Consider the following 23,598-nt stretch of genomic DNA (forward strand, 5'->3'; position numbering starts at 1 on the left):
TGCCTAGGGATGAAAAGACACTAGTAGGAAACTCTCTCCTGCCACAGTAGGAGGGACCTTACTTGTCATGGCCACTGGGACATGGGTTGAGTCCTTCTGTCCCACCATGGTTTTAGTAGCTAAGGTTTGGAGAGATAGCCTCTGAGCATTCTGGTTCCTCACTGGAACTCAGAAATGGCTTTTTTATGGAAACAATATTGTAATTCAGTGATTTACGGGAGAGCAAAGTATCTAGGTGGAGGACTTTCCTTAACTGCAAACACCATCTCACCTCCTCAAGATTCTGAAGTTCCCAGTTACAATCATTACCTTAGAGCCACCATTAAGAAAGGGAGTATCCAATAGAACTTTCCATTGTTTTATCTGTCATTACAAAATATACATTTAAGCTTCAATATAGGCAAACCAGAATAGTAGAATATAGTATACTTGTCTAAGAGTTAACCATCATGGCTAGGATTAATTCTATAAAAATATACCCCAGGCTCCAAACAAACTTTTATTAAAGTCTGTTAATGTGTTTGAATCTTCTTACAGTGGCTTAGGGAAATATATATGTAAATAAGAATAAGGGGTTATATTGTTTGTTGGTTTAAAGAAGAAATAAAACTAAGATAATCTGAAACAATAAATTGAATTATATGGCAAGACTACACTTGCAAAAAAAACTTGAATAAACATTGAAATACTTTCATATCCATTAATTCCTTCATAAATTTATGTTTTTGGAGATGGGTGTTTTAAGAATTTTTTTTTTTTAATTAATCAAGTTGAGAACTCTTGGGGGAAAAAGAAGAAGGGAAACCATGTCCCCTTTTTCTAGTGGTAGTATTGTGATTTAGCCCATTCAACATAATTCTAGAAATGTCCATTTCTAGACTTTCATTCAGTGAGTTCCCTTCAGAAGCTGGGTTATTGAGGACAGGAGGGATGTGGCTATGCTGACTATTTAATGGAGAGGAGGGAAACAAGCTGGGAAGGGAGGTATTTGGGCAGGACTGAACATTTTGAAGATCCTTAGGACGCTGTTGTAGGTTCGACACTCATCTTTCTCTCTTTACTCCTGAGCTCTCTCTGCCCCAGTGATCTGGGAACAGGTCCTGGCACGCTTAGTTCTGGTGCACATTTATCTTCTCTCTCTTCTTTCCCCTGCTCTCTCTCCCTCTCTCCCTATGTCCCTTTCCTACTTCCTTCCTACCTCCCTCTCTGTGCCTGGATAATTCCCACTCATCCTTCAGGCCTTGGTTTGATTGTCACTTCCTTAGGGAGAGCCTCTACAGCTCCCCGAATTAAGTTAGGCTTCCCCATTATTTGTTCCCATAACATCTTGGGCTTTGAAGCACTCTTCATATTTGTAGGCATTTGTTCAAGGTGTGTCTTCCTGGCTAAACTGCCAACTACAAGAGTGCCAGTTGTGTCTCTAGCTCTAGCACCTAGCACAGTGCCTGACTCATGGGAAGTCTTCAATAAGTAGTCATTAAATAAAGTGTTGAATAAATGAAGAATATATGAATGAGATAAAATAGGACATGGAGGTATTTCCAAGTGAGCTTCAGTACAGGGGAGAACATGGCTGCAATACCACAAGGCACGCGTGGTACATTCCTGACTATTAAATCCTTAGGTTAAGAACCTCCAGGATGACGGAAAGGAGAGAGGAAGGAAATATGGCTGCCAGAGAGCATAACTTTTAAGAGATTCTTACTTGCCATTAATTTAATTTGTTTAGTAATATTATTAAAGATTGGTCTGGAATTTTAAATAACTTTAAAGAATATCATGGAATTTTAATTTCTGTCATAAGAAGGCATGTTTTTACAGAACTTAAAATACTGCCTTAGGCCCGGCATGGTGGTTCACGCCTGTGATCCCAGCACTTTGGAAGGCCAAGGCAGGCAGATCACTTGAGGTCAGGAGTTTGAAGCCAGCCTGACCAACATGGCAAAACCCTGTTTCTACTAAAAATACAAACATTAGCTGGGCATGGTGGTGGGTGCCTGTAGTCTCAGCTACTCAGGAGGCTGAGACAGGAGAATCGCCTGAACCCGGAAGGCTGAGGTTGCAGTGAGCTGAGATTGCGCCATTGCACTCCAGCCTGAGCCATAGAGTGAGACTCTGTCTCAAAAAAAATAAATAAATAAATAAATAAAATAAAATAAAATAAAATAAAATGCTGCCTTAGTTCACTACTCTGTTTACAAGATAGAGGAAGGTGGTAATCATACCTATACTAGAAAGAATAAATCTTCATGTATCCTTCACTATATAAAACATAATAAAATTAATATATTACATTGGTGTAATTCCATAAGAAATAAAAAGGTATCCTTGAAGTGACTACCTTGTAGATGGCAAGTTCCTGCTAATTTAATTTGAGTCCTTAAATATGGTTATCCATCTGTATTCTCCACTGCATTATTTATACAGTTCAGTCATCTCCCCCTCTAAAACGGCAAAAGTTTCCTTCCTGCAGAAATAAATATGCTCAACAACTAATAGGAATTAAAATAACTAACTCATAATATAACATGTTTTAATTAAAATATATTTCCAGTCTGATAGTTGATGTTGTGGAAAAGTTTTGTCCAACATCAATGATCACATGCAGTAATAAAACATTTAATACTCTGGCAAGTATGGGGTGGACAAGCTCCTAATTGAGATTCTCACATTTCAGACATCCTTTTGTTCCCTTTGCCAAGCCAGAATAAAGATTTTATCTTAATCCTAATGGATCTGACAGGCATCAATTTTCACATTAGCTTACTCCTGATCTTCTTTGAAGTGGAACTCCCTTGGGTTTCGAGCAGAGGAAGCACCTTTCCAGAGAGAGAGCTTTCATGATGTCAAGGCAGTAAAAGACTCCATAAAGCAAAACCATCAGCATGGCAGATCACACAAGAGCAAGGGAGAACCATGAGTCTTCCTAGTGACACATATGCAACATTCTGGGCCTCTCTGAGAAGCCTACAGCCAAAGGATTATGCGTTTAGTGGTAGATACTTGACTTTTCAATGAAGTGTTTAAGAGCAAGGGCCACATATGTCCATAGGACTTACAAGGAATAAGGAGGGTGGCAGATGGAGAAGGGCATTGTACCTACCTATTGCCCTGCTTTGTTCTAAACAGTTCTCATATACACTGCTGCACTTGGAGTTTCCAGGCTGCATGAACAACAAATTATGAAACATTTACAAACATAGTACACATTTATAAACTTAAAAGAAAAAATTAATAATACTCCCAGAAGAATATAGCAGACTTCACTTTCTGACACAGGAAATGTTTGACAGGTAAGAAAAGAAAACTGATATTTGGAGTGAACAGAGTACACTCTTCATAGTTCATCGCCTTGGAGCTGCAGAGTTGGTTCTGATTGGGCTGGGGGGTTCTAAAGGCTACGTGTCCTGTGTCCTGAGGGTTACTGCTTCTGCTTGAGAAGTCGCATTCCAGAACTCAATCTAAGTCTCAGCCAGAAAGTGATTTTCAGGACATTGCTATAAACATTGGCCATGTAGCCAACCTCTATCTAACTTTGAATTGGTAGATTGGATCTCTACCCTACTCAGGTTTATGCCAGGCTCACGTCTCACCCTTGAAAATCTCATCCAGAGAGCTTCGATCATCCCTGTACACACAACTCTTGTCAGCAATATACTCAGGGGAGGGATCCACTTGATGCCTTTGAGACGGGCAGTGTCTTTAAAAAGATTAGTTTGGCAGCACTGTGCAGGAGGGTTTGAGGGAATGAGATTGGAGTCAGGAAACAGTCTTTCAGAATCATTAGGCAAGTGAGGACCAGGACTTAGAAAGAGGCAGTAGAAGTGGAAAAGTTTGGATAGACTCAAAACATATTTTCATGGTAGAATCCTGGGTCTTGAAGACTGAACTGATATGGGGCCCAAAGTGTGAGAAAAACAGAAGATTGTAGATTAATGAAAGATTGTCAGTGCCATCAATAAACATGAGTAAATCAGTAGAGGAATCAAGTTTGGAGTCAGGGAGAAAATGCTGAGTTCAACCTTGATATAGATAAGCAATGTAGTGCAATGTGGCATTACAGCTAGAGAGATACATAAAAGCCAAAGACAGAGAAGGTAGAGGAAGTGTGTACACAGGTGGCCTTCCAGAAGCAAGATAAAGGCCAAGGGTAGAGCCTAGGAGAGTGCTAATGTGGTGGTAGGGCAGGGCTTGTGTTTTTATTGGAGGAGATGAAATAAATGATAACATAAAAAGAAAAGGTACGACTTACTTTGAAACATATCAAAAATAAGATGGATCAATGGATGATTATCAGCTACATATGTAATAAAGCAAATATAATAAAATGTTAATTGTAGAATTGAGATGGCGAGTGAGTGTTCATTGTATAATTCTTTCAAATAGTCTATGTGTTTAAAAATACTCATAATAAAATGTTGGAAAATGTGAAAAAATGAAAGGAAAGCAGCAACTAAAGATGCAGAAAGAGAATGATAAGGTGGAAATGTTTTGGAAGCTTACAGAAGAGGTCTCAAAAAATAAGAGGTAGGGCCAGGCATGGTGGCTCACGCTTGTAATCTCAGCAATTTGGGAGGCCAAGGTGGGCAGATCACCTGAGGTCAGGAGTTTGAGACCAGCCTGGCCAACATGGCGAAACCCTGTCTCTACTAAAAATAGAAAAATTAGCCAGGCATGGTGGCATGCACCTGTAATCCCAGCTACTTGGGAGCCTGAGGCAGGAGAATTGCTTGAACCTGGGAGGCGGAGGTTGCAGTGAGCCGAGATCATGCCACTGCACTCCAGCCTGGGTGACAGAGTGAGACGATGTCTCAATAAATAAATAAATAAAATAAAAATAAAAAATAAAAAAATTAAGAGGTGGAAGTCTTAGCCAGAGCAATCAGGCAAGAGAAAGAGATAAAAAATACATACAAATAGGAAAAGAATAAGTCTATTTTTCTTCACTGACTATATAATTCTATACCTAGAAAACACTAGACTCTGCCAAAAGGCTCCTGGAACTGATAAACTTCAATGAAGTTTCGCGACACAAAAGCAATGTACAAAAATCAGTAGCATTTCTATACACCAATAACATTCAAACTGAGAGCCAAATCAAGAACACAATTTCACTTACAATAGCCACCAAAATATAATAAAATAAAATACCTAGGAATACATCTAACTAAGGAGGTTAAAAATCTCTACAAGGAGAACAAGAAAACACTGCTGAAAGAAATCACAGATGACACAAATGAAAAAGCATTCCATGCTTATGGATTGGAAGAATCAATATCATAAAAATGGCCATACTAGCCAAAGCAATCTACAGATCCAGTGCTATTCCAATAAAACATCAACATCATTTTCCCCAGAATTAGAAAAAACTATCCTAAAACAGTTGGTTCATATGGAACCAAAAAATGAGCCCAAATAGCCAAAGCAATCCTAAGCAAAAAGAACAAAGCCAGAGGCATCACATTATCTGACTTCAAGCTACACTATAAGGCTACAGTAACCAAAACAGCATGGTACTGGCACAAAACCACAAACATAGACTAATGGAACAGAATAAAGAACCCAGAAATAAAGCTGCACACCTGCAGCCATTTGATCTTTGACAAAGTCAACAAAAATAAGCAATAGGGAAAATACTCCCTATTCAATAAGTGGTGCTGGGATAGCTGGCTAGCCATATGCAAAAGAATGAAACTGGGCCCTTACTTTTCACCATATACAAGATGGATTAAATATATAAATGTAAGACCTCAAATTGTAAGAATCCTAGAAGAAAACCTAGGAAATCTATTCTGGACATCAGCCTTCAGAAAGAATTTGTGACTACATCCTCAAAAGCAATTGCAACAAAAATAAAAATGGACAAGTGGGACCTAAATAAAGAGCTTCTAAGCACAGCAAAAGAAACTATCAACAGAGTAAATAGACAATCTACAGAATGGGAGAAAATGTTCACAAACACTATGCATCCAAAAAGGTCTAATATGTAGAATCTATAAGAAACTTAATTCAACAAGCAAAAAACAACCCCATTAAAAAGTGGGCAAATTTCATGAACAGACATTTCTCAAAAGAACACATACAAGCAGCCAACAAACATATGAAAAGATGCTCAACATCACTAATCATCAGAGAAGTGCAAATCAAAACCACAACGAGATACCATCTCACACCAGTCAGAATGACTATCATTAAAAAGGCAAAAATACAGACGCTGGCGAGGCTGCAGAGAAAGGGGAATGCTCATGCACTGTTGGTAGGAATGTAAACTAGTCCAGTCACCATGAAAAGCAGTTTGGAGAGTTCTCAAAGGACTTAAAACAGCACTGCCATTTGACCCAGCAATCCCAACTACTGGGTATACACCCAAAGGAAAATAAATTGTTCTATCAAAAAGACACATGCATTTGTATGTTCATCGCAGCAGTATTCACAATAGCAAAGACATGGAATCAATCTAGGTGCCCATCAATGGTGGATTGGATAAAGAAAATGTGGTACATATACACCATGGAATACTATGCAGCCACAAAAAAGAATAAAATCACGTCCTTTGCAACAACATGGATGCTGCTGGAGGCCATTATCCTAAGTGAATTGACACAGGAACAGAAAACCAAATACCACATGTTCTCACTTAGAAGTAGGAGCTAAATATTGGGTACTCATGGAATAAAGATGGCAACAATTGACACTGGGGACCACTAAAAGGAGGAGGGAAAGAAGGGGGCAAAGGCTGAAAAGCTATCTGTTACTATGCTCACTACCTGGGTGATGGGATCATTTGTATCTCAAACCTCAGCATCATGTAATATATTGATGTAAAAAACCTGCACACAGACTCCCGGAATCTAAAATAAAAATTGAATTTAGTACACATGGACGCAAAGAAGGAAACAACAGACACACTGGGGCCTATGTGAGGGTGAAGGGTGGGAGGAGGGTGAGGATTTAAAAACTACCTACGAGGTATTATGCTGATTACCTGGGTGACAAAATTATCTGTATGCCAAACCCCCATGATAAACAATTTACCCTTGTTAACAAACCTGCACATGTACCCCTTGAGCCTAAAATAAAAGGTGGAAAGAAAAAACTAAAACAAAAATAAAATAAAAGTTAAAATTATAAAAATAACAACAACAAAAAAGAAGAGGGGTCAAACATTATAAACAGACACAGAATACTGAAGAAGGAAATAGATTTAGCAATTAAACCACTGGTGACCATTGTACAAGTAACTTCCATCAGATTGTCAAGCAGAGTTCAGATCTTCCAGTATAGTGCACATGGTAATACAAAGACAGGGACAATGCTTTCTAGAAGTTTGTGGGTGAAAGGAAGATGACAAGGAGGTGGAACATTATTAGGTTGGGTTGAGGGAGTCCAGGTTTTTTGCAGGCAAAAGGAACCAGTAGAGAAAGAGTGAAGATTGAGACAGAGGTTACTGGACAGAACTAGGACACAGAGTTGGCAGGAGAGGATTGGATGAGAAGCACAGGGAAAAGATTAGCTTTGGAGATAGTTGCTAAGGAAGAGAAGCAAGGAGAACATGGGCAGACTTAGAGCTGTGGAGGGGTGAAGCTGAGGATAACATGTTGGATTGCCTCAGTCTTCCCAGTGAAGTGAGATATGAGATCATCTGCTGAGGCTACAATTGGGGGATTAGGAGTAAAAATGATCTAATGCAGCCTCTGACAGTTATTCACTCTCTGGCTCTGTATTTGAGGAATACAGGACTTTCTCTAAACTAGCATTTGGAAATCCTCAAAGTAAATGCTCTAGTGATAAGGGCAGAATTGCATTTCTGGTTCCAACAACAATAAAACATTACATACCAAATAGCACAACTTTTCACACCGTATGGGGCAGTAAGCCATTTGTTCCGTGGCTTGAACTTTGATCCGCATATCTGAAACACCACCTACTGGTGGCTGCTTCCCTGGAATTTCATTGTAATATTCATGATCTTCTCTCTCCTCAGCATGGCTATCAATATGCACCTCCTCACTGTGAAGGAAAAAAGAATCCTCAAGAGGCTGGGCGAAAATTCAAATACTGTAAGGGATGCAAGGGCATCAGAACCAAGCAAATCATCCTGAAAAACTTTGCATTCATGTTTTCAGTTTATAGCTGTGCTTAAGTGATGTTAAACATCTGGATGGAAGCAGCCAGATGGTTGAGTTGTTTAGCTTTCTGTAGACAAAATGGGGTAAGCCAATAGAAAGTGCCAAGGGTGATGCTTTTGTGTCTCCTCCAGTGATAAAAATAATGACAATAACAATATATGAACTCCCTAAATGTAAGACATTTTTGTCATAAGATCATAAAAATACAAAGTATTCTTGAGTATCTCCAGCACACTTTGATTGTTCCATTTTGGAAATGTTTTGCCCAGATAAAATTTAAATATTGTTCTTTGGGTACAGGGCCTGTCCCAGTTTATTAAACCAAGATGAAACAAAAAAAAAAAAATAAGAGAGCTATGGCCAGTTATCTTGTCTGCACAGAACTAGAGGAGTATAAGGGATTAATAAAGAAATATTAGAACCATATGTGGCAAGTGGGTAGATTTATATAAACATGGAATTGTTTTTAAAATTGAAACAGGGCAAGACAAACAAACAAACAAACAGACTTTTCTTCCAAATTGGAATCAGGGAAAGTTTCTTACTGAAAAAAAAAAAAAAAAAAAAGAATAAATCAAGTCTATTTGGATTGAACTGATTCAACTGACAACTCACACAGTTTTGTTGGGTTCATTACGTGTCAATAAAATGATAGCACTAAGACAGAAGTGCTATCCTGGGAAAAATTCAGCATCAAGGCCTCCTGGTAACACCCTCTCCTTTGCTACCCTAAACGACATCTTAAAAGGAGATCTCCAAACCTGGTATTTGTTGATACACAAAGTGACATACCAGAGGAAAATGCATTTTAAAGTACCCAAGAGTTTTGTTTCTCCAGCATGAATTGTGTGAGCCAGAGGCATCACTGCATTCCACACTTGGTGGAGTCTGACAGGCCTGAAAGGGTTCAGCTTTCATTGCAGACTTTCTGTGCCTTAGAACAACCAAATCCTTGGGTCCCGTCGTGTTCCACTCTAACCACAGTTTAGCTGGAGCCTATCTATTTACATTGCAAACCAACTGGCAGGAATTCCTACAAGAGACATTTGATTCTTATTTTGCTCTTTGTTCTTGCTGTTTTTTTTTTTAACTGATATGCAAAGGATCTGGGGTTGATACAAATCTGAGTTTATTGATGTTTATTATTTTGATTTCAATTAATTAATTCAAAGCTCTTTATAGTGCTAAAATAATAGAGATAATCTATTCTTATTTTTAGCAAAAAGGGATCTCTTTTAATCTTGTTACAAAGCAAGAGGATATAACTGGATAAATATGAATGGAAGGAAAATATTATTTTGTACTGAGACTGTCTTTTTGTAAGAAAAAAATTACTAATTTTATTAGTTCATTTTAAAATGCCACATTAATATTATATATACACACACAAATAAATAAATATATACAGATAAATGCACACATATATATATTGTCAAATTATTGTAAAACTCTTGGCTGACCTTTCACAAGAAGTATTCAAAGAAGGATTTTTCAAGTACTGTTTAAACCGGAGTTCAAAAGCCTGCCCTATGGTACTTATGACGTCTTGGGCCATTCCATTGTGGCATTCCAATATGTGACAGGCTGCAAGAGGACGTACAAAAAATAATATTATAATAAATTTTTAGAAAGAGAAGATTACATAAAATCAAAGTGCTTCAAAACCATGAACTGATAATTGAATAAAAGGGAGCAGGACTACAATACTTCACATTTCACATGAATCGAAGAGAAGAAACATTCAAATTTTACATCAAAATATATCCAACACTTACAAACTGGGGGCTCAAGGCAGGGATTTGGGGGGGCCACATTTTTATAAAAGTACACTGATTTGACTAATAATGTGACTAATGTTTAACTGCTAGCTCTTGAATTCAATATAGATGATGCTTAGGGCACTAATCTACACAGAGGGCGAAGTTTGAGGTTTCATCTTTGTCATCTTTGCATGGTATGTTACGGAAGATTGAAAAAATATGACTTTCTAAATCCCTTCCAAAAGTGGGGAATGAGCTGTTGGTAAAGATAGGGACTTTGGAATACCCCCTGGCTGTCACCCTTTTTTCCTGTCATTGCTATTACAAAGCACTGAAAAGTACAGCAATCCCCATCTTTGAAATCCCACTAAAAAACTGTCTTCAATAAGCATCAAAATCAGCATTGGGTGAAGGTGTCATTACTAGAAGATATGAGAGTTTATATTAGATACTTTTTCTGAGACACAGTTACCGGGAAGGCACCAGTTTTCACACAAAAATAAACAAGTTGGCGCGCGGGCAGGCATCCGACTATCACAAATGAGTAAGCAAATCTGCTGCTGCCACTGAAAAGAGGAGCTTGTGGTTAGGGACTGTAAATTAATCTCCCTACCATATGTAACATCATTCCTGCCTTGGTTAGAATATGGCCTTGCAATATGAAGATATAATTGATTGAAGTTTCCTAACGATGACCTAGAAAGAGTCCTAAGGATGGCTTAAAGACAGAGGCAATAAGTCTCATGACGAATTTTTACAAAGGAACATTGGGATAACCAGAAGAATTGAGAGATGAGGAAAAGCCCAATAACAGTTTAATATACACAAGAGTGTTGTAAAAACTGTCAGCTATTTTCTGAGAAAAGGAAAGCAGGGGAGAGGCAATGGGCTTAAAGGAGTGCATGGAGAATCAGATTAAATACCAGGGAAAGTATCTTGGGTCTCAGCATTTTGAAAACAAACCTGGAACACATTACTAAAAGGGATATCTGAGGAGATGAAAGACAGCCATCTTTATGGACTGGTTTAACTATGCTAACTTGGAAGCATGATTTTATGCTTTGCATTGTCTTGGAAAAAATTCATATTTATTTGAAGTAAAAGGCCATTCATTCACATCTAATAGAATTTGTAAGCTGATAACAGTAAGTTATAACAGAACCTATAACAGTGTTTCTTAGCCTTATGTTAATAACCATCTCAAGGAATCTCAGATATTCTCATTCCAAAACTAATTTGACTTTTATTTAAAAATTTTGTCTGAACACGTTTGAAAGGGGTGTGTGGGTGTGTGTGTGTGTGTGTGTGTGTGTGAGATGGTGGTATGGTGGTATTACTAAATCAAACAATGCTAAGGTGTCAAATCATTCTTATAAAGTTGCCCCTTTAAAGTACAAATTGGATCTTGAAATAGACTTAGGAGCTAATTCCAGTTTTGAAACCCACTTAAGAATATATATAAATTTATATCTTTCCTACCAAAGGAAAATATTTGGTCTATATTTAGACTGCCATTTTATATTGTTCCTATATTTTTCTCCACAGTAGCTTTACATAGTGACCAACAGATAGAAAATGCTCTAAACATATTTGTTGAATGAATAAATACTGATTTCTCTGAATCATATGAATAGTTCTACCGTATGAAATTGTCTTTGAGTTTTTTGAAGTGAGAATTGCAGTAAGTCCCTGCAATGGGACATGTTCTTATAGCTACTAGGTGACATAAATCACTTCTTTGGTCATTTGTGGAAATAGTCTCCTCCTTGCTAGTCAGGCTTCATATCCTGAGACCTAAAAAGTACCCTTGGAGATGTATCCTCCAGTTGAGCCAAGAGAAGCTGTGTTACATTATAAGAAAAGGTAATTCACTAGTCCCAGATACTTGGGAAGCTTAAAGGAGGGAGGAGGGAGGTTCACTTGAGCCCAGGGGTTGCAGACTCTAGTGTACTGTGATCACACCTGTGAATAAGCACTGCACCCCAGCCTAGGCAACATAGTAAGACCCTGTCTCTAAAAAAGAAAGAAAGGAAGAAAGAGAGAGAGAGCTTACATAATATCAAATATGGCTTAAATGATAAAATATCTCCTAACACTAACATGCTAGCAACCTAACCAAATAAATACTTTTTTTTAAAAGAAAAGGTAATCCTTTTGTTTTTAATCTCATAAATTCCCAGTCCAATTAAAAATGAAGTCAAGGCCAGGTGCAGTGGCTCACGCCTGTAATCCCAGTACTTTGGGAGGCTGAGGCAGGTGGATCACTTGAGGTCAGGAGTTCATGGCCAACATGGTGAAACCCCATCTCTACTAAAAATACAAAAAAATTGGCTGGGCATGGTGGCAGGTGCCTGTAATCTCAGTTACTTGGGAGGCTGAGACAGGAAAATCACTTGAACCCGGGAGGCGGAGGTTGCAGTGGGCCAAGATGGCACCATGGCACTGCAGTGTGGGTGACAAGAGTGAAACTCCATCTCAAAAATAAAAATAATAATAATAAAAATAAAAATGAAGTCAAAATAGAGAGTCATATCAAAATGGAAACAACAATTTTTGCAATTTTATTTTTCCTTAGGATTGAGGAGATGTTGAGAGATAAAGATGAGGAAGATAATGAAAGAAGCAGGATACTTAAGCCTAAATAAATAAATAAGAAAAGCTAAATTGTACTTCCAGTGAGGGAGATGAGAGAATAGGATGTTTAAAAGAACTCCGTGAAAAGATTCAGATCTGAGTTCAAGTTCCAATTATGCCACTACGTACGTGACCTTGAACAAGTCACTTTATGGCAAGGTCCTCGTCTGCCAAGACAATGCCCTGAGTCATCTTTGAAGTCCCTTTTTGTTTTATAGAAATCCTATTCTTCCTCTGTCACAGAAGCTCAAAGTCTCTGAGGAACAGGGCAGCATGTGGGTACACAGAAATGAATGAATCAATCAGACACATCACCCAGCCTCTAACGCTTCTGGTGTACCTCTAGAATGTTTTACTTATCTCAACTTTTCTGATTCTGATGCTTTGAGGTTTGGGTCCTGTTCATAGGCCGATGCTATCAACATAATTTTCTGCTTTTCTTTGGATTAGCCTATTACTACCATATTACTTTATTTATTATAGAGACAGGTGTCTCACTATATTGGTCAGACTGGACTTGAATTCCTGGGCTCAAGTGATCCTCCTGCTTCAGCCTCCCAAGTAGCTGGGACTACAGGCATGCCCCAACACACCCAGCTTGAGGAGACTGGACAAAAACAAAAGAACAAACAGTGGTGTCTGTCTGTCTCCAGGCAAGATGCAACAGCAGACAAACAGACTGACCCCATGCAGATGTTCTGCCCAGTCTCACCACCTTCAGGAAGCACATGTACTTTCACAGTTCCGTTGTTGCCTTTCACAGACATGCTATGTTGCTCTGTGGAAATGGTCTTTTTTAGGTTGGTCGTGGGACAGGATAGAGGTGGGCCTTGAATCACATATAAATATGCCCATTTCCCAGGATTAGAACCAATTCCAAAAGCTTGGCCAAGAATTGCCCAATTTTCAGCTAAAGGGAAAGAAGAAAGACGAGTAACTATACATAAAAAGAGCCAAGTCACAAAAAAAAGAGGGTGCCTTTTCAGGGATATGGTAACTTTGTTACCAAGGCCTGAGCTTTGCTTTCCATGTCTGGAATCAGATGAAAGTCTGGATTTTTTTCATCCCACCTGTAGCAGGATGGGCTCACACTTCCAGCCCTGGGTATCAAGTACTACACTAAGATTCAAAAGAACCTGAGATACATATTCACCTGTCTTTTTTATTTGGTTATTGAATTAGGTAGTCATAAACAAGAGGATTACAACTATTATTAAAGGATAACAGACACTTCTTTACTAGTTTTATATTTGTTTTTAATACACAGTTGTTTTGCTTTGTTTCTGTCTTTTCCTTTTATACTTAGAAAACTAGAAATTCAAAAGTTCAGCTTTTCAGGTCAACCACCAGATGGTGCTATGGGATCAAAGCAGGGAGTCCTCCATACTTAAGGAAGAAACAGCCTCAAAGAGGCAAGCCAGTATTCAGTTCATAGCTAACTAATACCACCAGGACAGTCGTACGCATAATTTATAACTATAAACATAAATAAAAATAAGTGGATTAATTTAAGTTGGTTTTACTGGTTTTGGGTTTTTTTTTTTTTTTAAACTTTCTTCAGAGACCCAGAAGCATGGCCTTCCTATATCCAGGTAGTCCAGGCAGTCCAGTCCTCTTCACAGACTAGATTCAGAGAAAATATTAAAACATTCCTGGACTGCCACACATTTGGAGTAAGACAATGTGGATTTCCTCATTCACAGCAATTACAGAAGCAGGGTGTATTAATCACTAACTAAACTCAAAACATTCTTACTGGAACTTACCCTTTCTACAGAAAAGGCCTTTGATAAAATGAAGAGTTCACTAAAGGGTCCTAGCCAAGATGGGAAAAGTGGAAACTGCCCTGATTTAAATGCACTAATGCTAAAAGCGAATCAAGCAAAAGGAAGTGTGGGAAGCTCTGGGATTGTCAGCATGAAGCCCAGCCTCCTCTGCTCATCTCCACTTCCTGTCAACTATACTCTCCTCCTCATCCCTGCAATCTGGCTCCTGCCTTTATAGGTGTACAGAAATTGAGCTTTCCAGAGTGACCAGCGGCCTGTTAATTGCTGGGCGGAATAGCATCTTCCCACCCTCATGCCCCTTAACTCCTTTTCAGTGTGTGACCATCTGAGATGTCTCCTTCAGAAGAAACTTGCTCTTCCCCTCTGTTAGGTAATACTCATTTCTGGATTTCCTCCCGTCCCCGGACTACTCCTTAGGCAAGTCACTGTCTCCTGTGGCTTCTCCCACTCCCTGACATCCTTAGCCCTCTTCTTTCTGGGTTCTGCTAAGAAGTTGCAGTTTTTTTCTGCACCCGCAAGCCTGGCCTGTCTCCCTCCCCTCCCTGCCAGCCACACCCCCAGCCCCACCCCCAGCCCCAGACCTACTCTCTGGGCTTCTCTTGTCTGCCATTTTCTCCTGGATGAACCAAACTTGCTAGTTAATTTTATAACATCATCTTTCTGATTTCATTATTTTAAAGCATTTATTCAAGGGTTTTGGATATTTTTTCTTTTTATAAATGTAATAAATATTCACTGTAAGAGTTTTAGAAAACAAAAAGGCACCAAGAAGAAATAAAATTTACAGAAAATTTCACTATCCAGTGGTTTTCTCAATAACCACTAGGAACATTTTGCCATATGTCTTTCCTATCTTTTTATAACCTGTATCTACCCAGAAAAGTCACCTGAGATTATACTATGCACAATCTTCATAATGTTTTTTGCATTAACAGCATTGTGAATATTTTTCCCATATAATTACTTATTTTTCTACAATTAGCTTTAATTGCTGACCATAGTACATTCTGAGTTTATTTAATCTGCTACTTATGAATACTAAATTAATTTTGTCTTATGATATAAATAATATACAAAAATGATCTATATTGCTTAATCTTTGTACATATCCTAATTATTTCCTCAGAAATAAAACTACTGGTTCAAAGGCATTTACATTTTTAAGATGTTTGATGCAAATGATCAAATTGCTCTTTAAAATATTTGAATCTAAACTCTTTATCAGCAGTGTTCAAGAATAACTACTACTCCAAACCACATTTTATCTTTTTTCAATGTTTGAAATTTGGAGATGAAATATGATGTCTAATTATAATTTGTGTGTCTTTGATTGCTAGTAAGGCTAAACTTTTTTATTTTCCAAATGTTTCTTGGTGCCTTGCCGTGTTCTTTTGTGTGCTCAGGACGTAGAATCTGTCCATCCACTTATTGGCTGGGTAATCTTAGGAAAACCGCCTTATTTTTCTCACCTCCAGTGTTTTCTTCTATTAAAAAAAAAGGAATGATATGTTTACATACTCCCTAGGGCTGCTGTGAGGATGAAATGAGATAATGCAGACGGAGTACTGAAAATGCCTGGCACATAGTAAGCATGCAATAAATGGTGGCCATTTTTCTTTGCCTATTTTTTTTTACTGGATTATTTGTTTGTTTGTTCTATTTATGAGAATTTCTGTTTCTTTAGTGGCAACACCACTCCACATCACACAGAATAGTAATAATAGCTACCATTTATTGCCTAGGTGCTATAAGCCAGGTATTGAAACATTTGCATTGCATATGATATCGCATTAAATCCTCAGGAACATCTGATTCCTATTTCTCCATCAATCTAAATATCTAAATAGTCATCAAGTACTATTAGTTCACAAATTTGATCCAAACTGTTCCTTCCTCCTCCAGTGCCATTTAGAACATTACACTGCTGCCTGGGACTAATGAGATGTCCTCTAAATTGAACTGTATAATTCCAGGTGGCTTTTCTGCTTTCCAATACCAATACCACTTTCTTTTTTTTTTTTTGACAGAGTCTTGCTCTGTCGCCCAGGCTGGAGTGCAGTGGCGTGATCTCGGCTCACTGCAAGCTCCGCCTCCCGGGTTCACACCATTCTCCCAGGCGTGAGCCACCGCGCCCGGCCTCCAATACCACTTTTAAAGACACAACTGCCAGAAAAATGATCATTTAGTAATTTCAGAATAGCAAAACATAATAATATTTTTAAAGCTCAAAATATTTGATGGCTCCAGTGACCTCCTGGACAGTATTCAAAGCCCCCCACGATCTGTCTCTGGTCTATCTTTTCAGCTGTGGGACCCCTACTTCCACTCTTTCCTTTCTCTGCAAACCCGCCTTTACACGCACATTCGCACACCCTGCAAACACTTGGCTGTAAGCTCTCATTACACTGCTCTTTCACCTGTGTCTTTTTTGACTTACTCCACAAATCCCAAGCATCTACTATGTTTTAGGCACTGTTCTCTAGACATCCCTCTTTCTCTATGCACATCTTATGGATTATGTTTCTCCCTCCTTCTCCCTCCTACTAAATGATAATACCATGGTGGGATTTTCCTTCCATAATCATTAATAATTATTTGTGTATTCAAAAGCTGTGTCATCACCTCTTTGCGGGTACTGTCAGTCCAAGGCTTCAGGTTGGGGGAAAAGATTTAGCGCTAGAGGAGTGTGTGCAAGCAGGAGGTATGTTGAGAACACAGTGTCTTCTCACAGAGATTTTTATAGCCAAGCTATATGAGAGAGAACGAGGAGATCAGAAAAGGAGGAAGAAGTGATAGAGACATATTAACTTTTAAAGCCAAGAAAACTACCCTATGTTACTAAGTTATCTTCTTGGACACACCCATTTTCCTATAGGAAAGAAAGATGTAATGAGGGAGGAAAGAAAACTATGCTTTCCATGTGTTATGCAGATGTTATTATTCCCACTTAAAAGACAAGGAAATCAAGGTTTGAGGTTGTGAAACAATCTGCCTGACATCATACAGTGAGATGATGAAATAATTATGATTCCAACCCAGTCTTTCTGACTCCAGCATCCATCTTATTTCCTATACACAGGCTGATGGCTAAAGAAAGAAAAAACTGAAACCTTGATTTGGACTGTTTCTATCCCTCACCTCCCAACCAGGACCTCGCTCAACAGTTCTCATGAATGCCTTCTCGAAATCCCCATGCCAGGATCCCCAGGGGTCCTCTTCAAGCAGCTCAGCTCTGACAAATGACTCAGGCACCAGAAGAGGGGCTTTCAAAGTGAATGTGCTGCATCATAATTTTCTCTGTCTCTCCTGTTTCACTTACGCAAAGGAAGAGCTTTGCAAGCATGTGGGTCCTTCTTGGCCGTTACCCTTAGCAACAACATTAATCTTTGAACTCTTCACCATCATTTACTTAAGAGCAATGACATGCCCAGAGATATTCTGTGACTGATGGCAAAGTTACTAAACATCTAGATTTCCTGATGTATTTTTTTCTTCCTTTCACCCTGTCATTTCCACGTTAAGACAAAAAGTGTTGTTGTTCAGAAGCCTTCCCAGAAATAGCAAGAAGTTATTATTTAGGGAAGTTCAGGCAGGGATTAGAAGAAGCTGCCCTTTTCTGGTATCCTTTGTTGCACCCTGTTCCTACATTTCCACTGCCCCATTCACTAGTTCCTGTCTCTCCTGCTCACTCTTTGACCATGATTCATTCTTCTTATGTAGTTTAGAGTGGGTCAGTTTTAGTGGAGTATTTCACAGTGTTTATCCTCTGTTCCTTCCTTTTCGTCTTTTTGCTGCCACATTCTTTTGGCAAACATTTGCTGAGGATCTACTACGTGCCAGGCTCTATGCCAGCAGCTGGGCTTCATCATTTCATTTCTGACAATCACAATAGCTTCCAAATGGATATCCCCGCCTTAAGTTTCTCCCTGAATCCATCTACTACATCCTGCTGCCAAACCAATCTGTCTAAACTCTTCTTTGTAAACAGTACTCTCCACCCATCTGCCCATGGGATTAAGTCCCTACTTATTAGCTCTCTCGTATCTGTCCTATAGATGCCTTTTAGACTTTTACATTGTGAGGTCCAGGGTGTTCTATTTATTTACTCCCCAGCATCCCATGTGCATTTCCACCTCGGTGTCTTATAGCTCTCTAAATTTTCAAGTCCTACTCCATGTCCACTTAATAAATGTTTGGGGGCAAACTCCATCCCTGGGACAGCGAGGATGTGGCCCAACTAATATGTTGCAGTTAAGGCAGAGAACCAACCTAACACTTCTCCCTAAGAGGAGTCTGAATGTCCCAGCATTAGGGATGAGAAGCAATACTAACCATGTGACCTTGCTAAATCCTGAAACAAGAATTCCCGTCAAATCACTCTTCCATTCACTCAGTCATTCAATAAAATAGTTTCTGAGTATCACCTATATGCTAGGCATCGTGATGAGTGCTAGGGAACAACAGCAAGTAAGAGAAACAGATTCCTGCCCTCATGAAGATTTTAGCCTAGTAGAAAGGACACATTAAACATACAAACAAGTGCAATACGTGAGTAAATAAAATATTAGGTTGGTGCAAAAGTAATCGCAGTTTTTGCCATTGAAAGTAATGGCAAACTGTGATTACTTCTGCACTAGCCTATAATAGAAATGTGGAGTGTTAATGAAAAGAGAAATAAGTGTTGTGATGCAGCAAGGTAGGAGATGCTACTGCAGACAGGACGTGCTGTCAAAGAAGGTCTCTGAAGAAGAGGCGTTTAAGCTGAAATCCATATGATGAAGTCAAGCATTCAAAGAGATACTACAGGCTCTTGAACAGCAAGTACACAGACACACAGACACACACACACACACACACACACACACACACAGACACACACACACCCCAAAGCCAATGCAGGCCAATAACCTCACTCCTCACTGGCTTTGATCTTACATGTAATTCATTTGTCCAGTGGGGATGTGACAGCCAGCCCCCTATCATAACCATAATAGCTTCTCTTTTGAGTACACAAATAGCTAAGCCTTTGGTTTGTGGATCTTTAAAATGATTTAAATTTCATCTACATAGTTTTTCTACTTTGCTCTGCTAACGGCGATTTATTTCCAACTCAAATTTGCATAATATTTCTAGAATCCTATATCACCCTAGTGATACTCATCACTCTGTACATTGAAAATAACTGTTGGTTACTTTTTAGAGTTGGTATATACCAGCTCTTTAAAAAAATCTGTAAGTTGCTTTCCATACCTCGTTGATTAACTGGATCTTTAGCTACGTAGGCAACATAGTCTGTAGTATCCTATAAAAAAGGGAAAATGACTGTATTTAAAATGGATGAACTGTACTGTTGAAAGAAACATATATTTCGGACATGATACTGAGGCAAGGACTTAAATACAAATGTTTTTTAATTAAAGAGACAAGAAAAGCATTGTAAAACGGAACACAAACAAATATACACTATATAGTTTAACAATTATGGAGTCAATGTTCTCTGTCCCTCGGGAAAAGAATCAGAAAATTAAAAATTTAGAGGCAGACTGTCATTAAGAATAAAAGAGAAAGCAGATAGGGAATATGTTAGGACATATTCTTTAAAAATGGCTAGAGACTATGATGCTGTCCTAGGTTGAAAGTTGAAATATCAGGGATTACGCAATCACAAACGTGACATAAACTAAGATAGGGTATCATGATTTCCTGTTGTCCAAACATATACCATATACATCAGAAAGTATTGGATTTTGTGGTTGTTAGCTTGCTTGTCTGCAGTGCAAGTTAACTTAAGGGATAATAAAGTGAAAATACCAGGAATTTATGTGATCAATATACAGAAAAGAAAAATCATTTATAAAAAAGACAACCCCTGAAAAACTTAAGAAGTTCAAAAAGAGATGCACTGCTGACTTCGTAAAAACAAACCAACAAAACGCCACTTGGTAATTCCAGCTTTTATTGAAAACAGTAAGCTGATGAATGATAAGGTTTTAATAATTAAAGATGCTTTTTGTTATCTAAGTTCTTGGGAAAAAAATACACACAATGCCATTTGCAGATTAGAAGTATGATTCTCTAGAGGGAAGATGCAATCAACTGGCAGGAAATAAAAGCCCATATTTGTAATACCCTCAAGGACAATCACTTAATAACCCACAATGAATCACACAGGAAGTGGATCTCAGGGTCAGCATAACTCGTCTTGGGCAATTAAAAAAAATAATAACACATACCTAAGTAAGTTTCTCTTATGCAAAAAGAAAAAAGGTTTTAAATATCCTCTAAATAAATAAGGCCATATCCTTGGGCTTTGTTTTATATGAATTTAGAAGGAAAGCCACAATTGCTGGGGACTTTGCCACTCTTATTCAAGTGAAGAGGTGGTCTGATGCCAGCCACGCTGTCTGATAGGTCCAATTATGGGAAAGAGGCTGTGAGACCTCTCCAGACCTCAGTTTCCTCATCTTCAAAACAGCCTCCAACATTGGTATGGTTCTAAAATTCTATAGCTGTAAACATTTGGGAGAATTTACAGAATGCTAAAAGTAAAGCACAAATAGCAGGGGAAAATATGTTTAAATGTATTTAATTTTTGACATACTCACAATGCATTTTTTAAGTGGAGAAAGTATATATAGTTATAGAGGCATTAACAACAACTGTTTTCAGGGCTGACAGATGGAAAACAACTGTTTTTGCAAAGAGAGTAAAAATGAGGGTGAGAAAGGCCAAGAGATGAGAAGACTATTCATTATTTTTGAAATTTTGGAGGCAATCTTGTAGAAAGATTACTATGTTGGACCACAGGGACTTTTAAGTCAACTTCCTACCCTTGTACACAGTTCGCTGTGAAGCTGTAAACGATCTCAGTTAGTATCCTAAAACAAATATGGGCATGTGTTAGCAATTGTGGTAGTAGTTACTTCTTGTGACTGTGTGCCAGGCACTGTGCTAACACTAACCACGTATCATTTCACTTAATTCCCACAACACTGTCAGACAATAGGGATTATCTTCCATTTACATATGAGGACTCTGGAGTTTAGGGAGTTTAAATAAGTCATGTCTACTTGACTCCAAAGCCTGGCAGTACATCATACTGCCTCCCTGACCTGATGGTAAAACTTCATAGAGACGATTTCTAATGCCAATGCTTAGGGTGGCTCCAGACTTCTATTTTACCAGACAGGTGCTTTAACCAACTAAGCCATGGCACCGCCGCCAGATTTCTACTTTAAATTAGAATCAACAGGCTTTCTCACCAGCTTTAGAGAGCACAGAGGTGCTCTCAATGCAGCAGGTACAAACTTTCCCATAGTGGCCACAAATTATTTAATGTTTGTTTTTGATAGGAACAGTGCTTTGGTCAATTTAAAGAACTAAAGGCACATGAAGAGAGTATGAAAAAATTAAGATTCTGGAGAACAATAACAGAAATCATTCAGGGCATGCCTTGAGTAAATGAGTGTTTGCACACCAATTCTAACATGATGACAACCCTTGAGAAATTTAGGGCAAATGCCAATGATTATTTTTCACACTACATGTATAAACACTACTTTAAATCTCTTAAGAAAAGTATTTGAGTTCCTTCATGGATGACTGAGCTAGGAAGAAGAGAAAGTGCTGGTATTTTTTCAGCCTGGATTCAGTTGACCCTCTCTGCCAGCCACCATCCTTGGTGTTGCTATTGAGGCCAGATTACAAGGCTGGATGGAAAAGAGTCCAGATAGGCTCTTGGGCTCAAATAGCAGCTGCTAAGCACCAGACACCTTGTATGTCCCTTGTTTGCTAATGGGAATTCACAATTAGGCATCTGTGGAATTTCTTGGGGAAAAGGTAGAACTCTTAACATTTGGTTTACTTTTAAAAATGGCAGCATCATGGAACTAATATATAATAGTTATTTGAAAATAACTATACCCCAGGCTAAAAGATGAGGAAGTAGTAATGCTTAAAGGGGAAATTGAATATCCATTAATTAGAAAACAAGGGTTTGAAATCCTGTAAAGGCTGCTTTTCTTCCATGTGCTTCATGAGCCAAGATCGTGCCACTGCACTCCAGCCTGAGTGACAAGAGTGAGACGCCATCTCAAAAAAAAAAAAAAAAAAAGCATGTCTTGGTTTGACATGCTTAAATACTTTGGGTCATTGGTAGCCAATGTGAAGACAAGTAATTATTGAAGTGTTTTTAAGAATTGGCTAATTTAAATAGCATTTAGCTATATATTTTATACACAGGTAAGTTACACCAACACCCAAGTGGAAGAACCTGCTTAAATACTTTAGATGCCATTAAATGAAGCAATGATTACAGAGTAACTTCAGAACTTTACTTCCTTTTAGGATATACAATTATTTCTCCCCCATTGAATATTTAGCAAAAAGTTTAAAACAAATGAAAACTACCATGGTATCAGCTGCCAGATTTAGTTTTTAGCATCCTCTATATCTTTCTTGGGTTTCTAGGTTATCGTCCTATCATTTATGACTCTACATTTTATTCCTCAATTACAGGTGAAAACTAAATGTGGTGGATAGAAAACAATCGTTAAACTGAATTTTATTGGTTCGTTCCTGAAGGATATAATCTTTTAAAACAATGCTTTGCAGAGAAGAAGGTAATACATTCTGAGTAAGAACAAGGTCTGTGTATGTTCCCCCTGTTTTCTTGACATGACTGATGTTTAACCATTATGAAAGTCATACTCCATCCTCATCTAACCTTTCATCAAAACATATGGAAGGTTAGAAGAGGAAAGAGTACAATAAAAAGACCGATAATGTCACAGAGTGGCAAAAGTATTCTTCTACTCCCTCAGTTTAAACAGATTTGCTTCTTTCTCAGTGGCAGGCTCCCTAGCTTCAAAGCCCCTCTCCTTTTGCTGTGGTCCAGAAATGGTGCAGTAGGGAGTGAAGTAATGACACTCCATTCTGCAAAGTAGGCTTGGAGAAATCCTGTACAATTTCTGGGAAATGAGTACCACACGACCCCGTCTTGGTAGAGAAGAACTACAAGTTCTCTCTCCCCAGTTCAGCATTTCTTCCATGAGTTCCTGCAAACCTGGTTGCTCATTCCAGATTAGACTTAGTTGACTTGGTTGATATATCAAGTCCGGTTGATTAGTAAAGTGTGCCAGAAACTCTGTGTTGAGAAGAATTCTAAGGAAGGATTGAGCAACACATGTATGACATACTTGCTTTTCATGACCTAGATATTATCAACAAGAAGCTTATTAGATGATAACTCCATGGCTAATAACACAATGGAGCACTACTAGCTCATCT

General features: G+C 38.4%; 2 protein-coding genes across 3 annotated transcripts in view; one reads left to right on the plus strand and one right to left on the minus strand.

Moving 5' to 3' along the window:
• The window catches only part of EID1 (EP300 interacting inhibitor of differentiation 1), a 73,562-nt gene that overhangs the window by 37,370 nt on the left and 12,594 nt on the right, over positions 1-23,598 (plus strand). For both annotated transcript variants that reach the window (XR_008494151.1, XM_054451194.1), the window contains exon 3: positions 22,828-22,931. The gene's annotated coding sequence lies outside the window, so the exon portion shown is untranslated. The remainder of the gene's footprint in view (positions 1-22,827; positions 22,932-23,598) is intronic.
• Positions 1-23,598, minus strand: part of SHC4 (SHC adaptor protein 4) — a 144,500-nt gene that overhangs the window by 24,313 nt on the left and 96,589 nt on the right. Inside the window, exons 6-9 of the mRNA XM_054451193.1 lie at positions 19,561-19,612; positions 9,590-9,713; positions 7,839-8,010; positions 3,104-3,164 (exon numbers count right to left, since the gene is read on the minus strand). Of these exons, the coding sequence (XP_054307168.1) occupies positions 3,104-3,164; positions 7,839-8,010; positions 9,590-9,713; positions 19,561-19,612 (409 nt within the window). The remainder of the gene's footprint in view (positions 1-3,103; positions 3,165-7,838; positions 8,011-9,589; positions 9,714-19,560; positions 19,613-23,598) is intronic.

This window comes from Pongo pygmaeus, chromosome 16, assembly GCF_028885625.2.
Source record: "Pongo pygmaeus isolate AG05252 chromosome 16, NHGRI_mPonPyg2-v2.0_pri, whole genome shotgun sequence".
Classification (NCBI taxonomy): domain Eukaryota; kingdom Metazoa; phylum Chordata; class Mammalia; order Primates; family Hominidae; genus Pongo; species Pongo pygmaeus.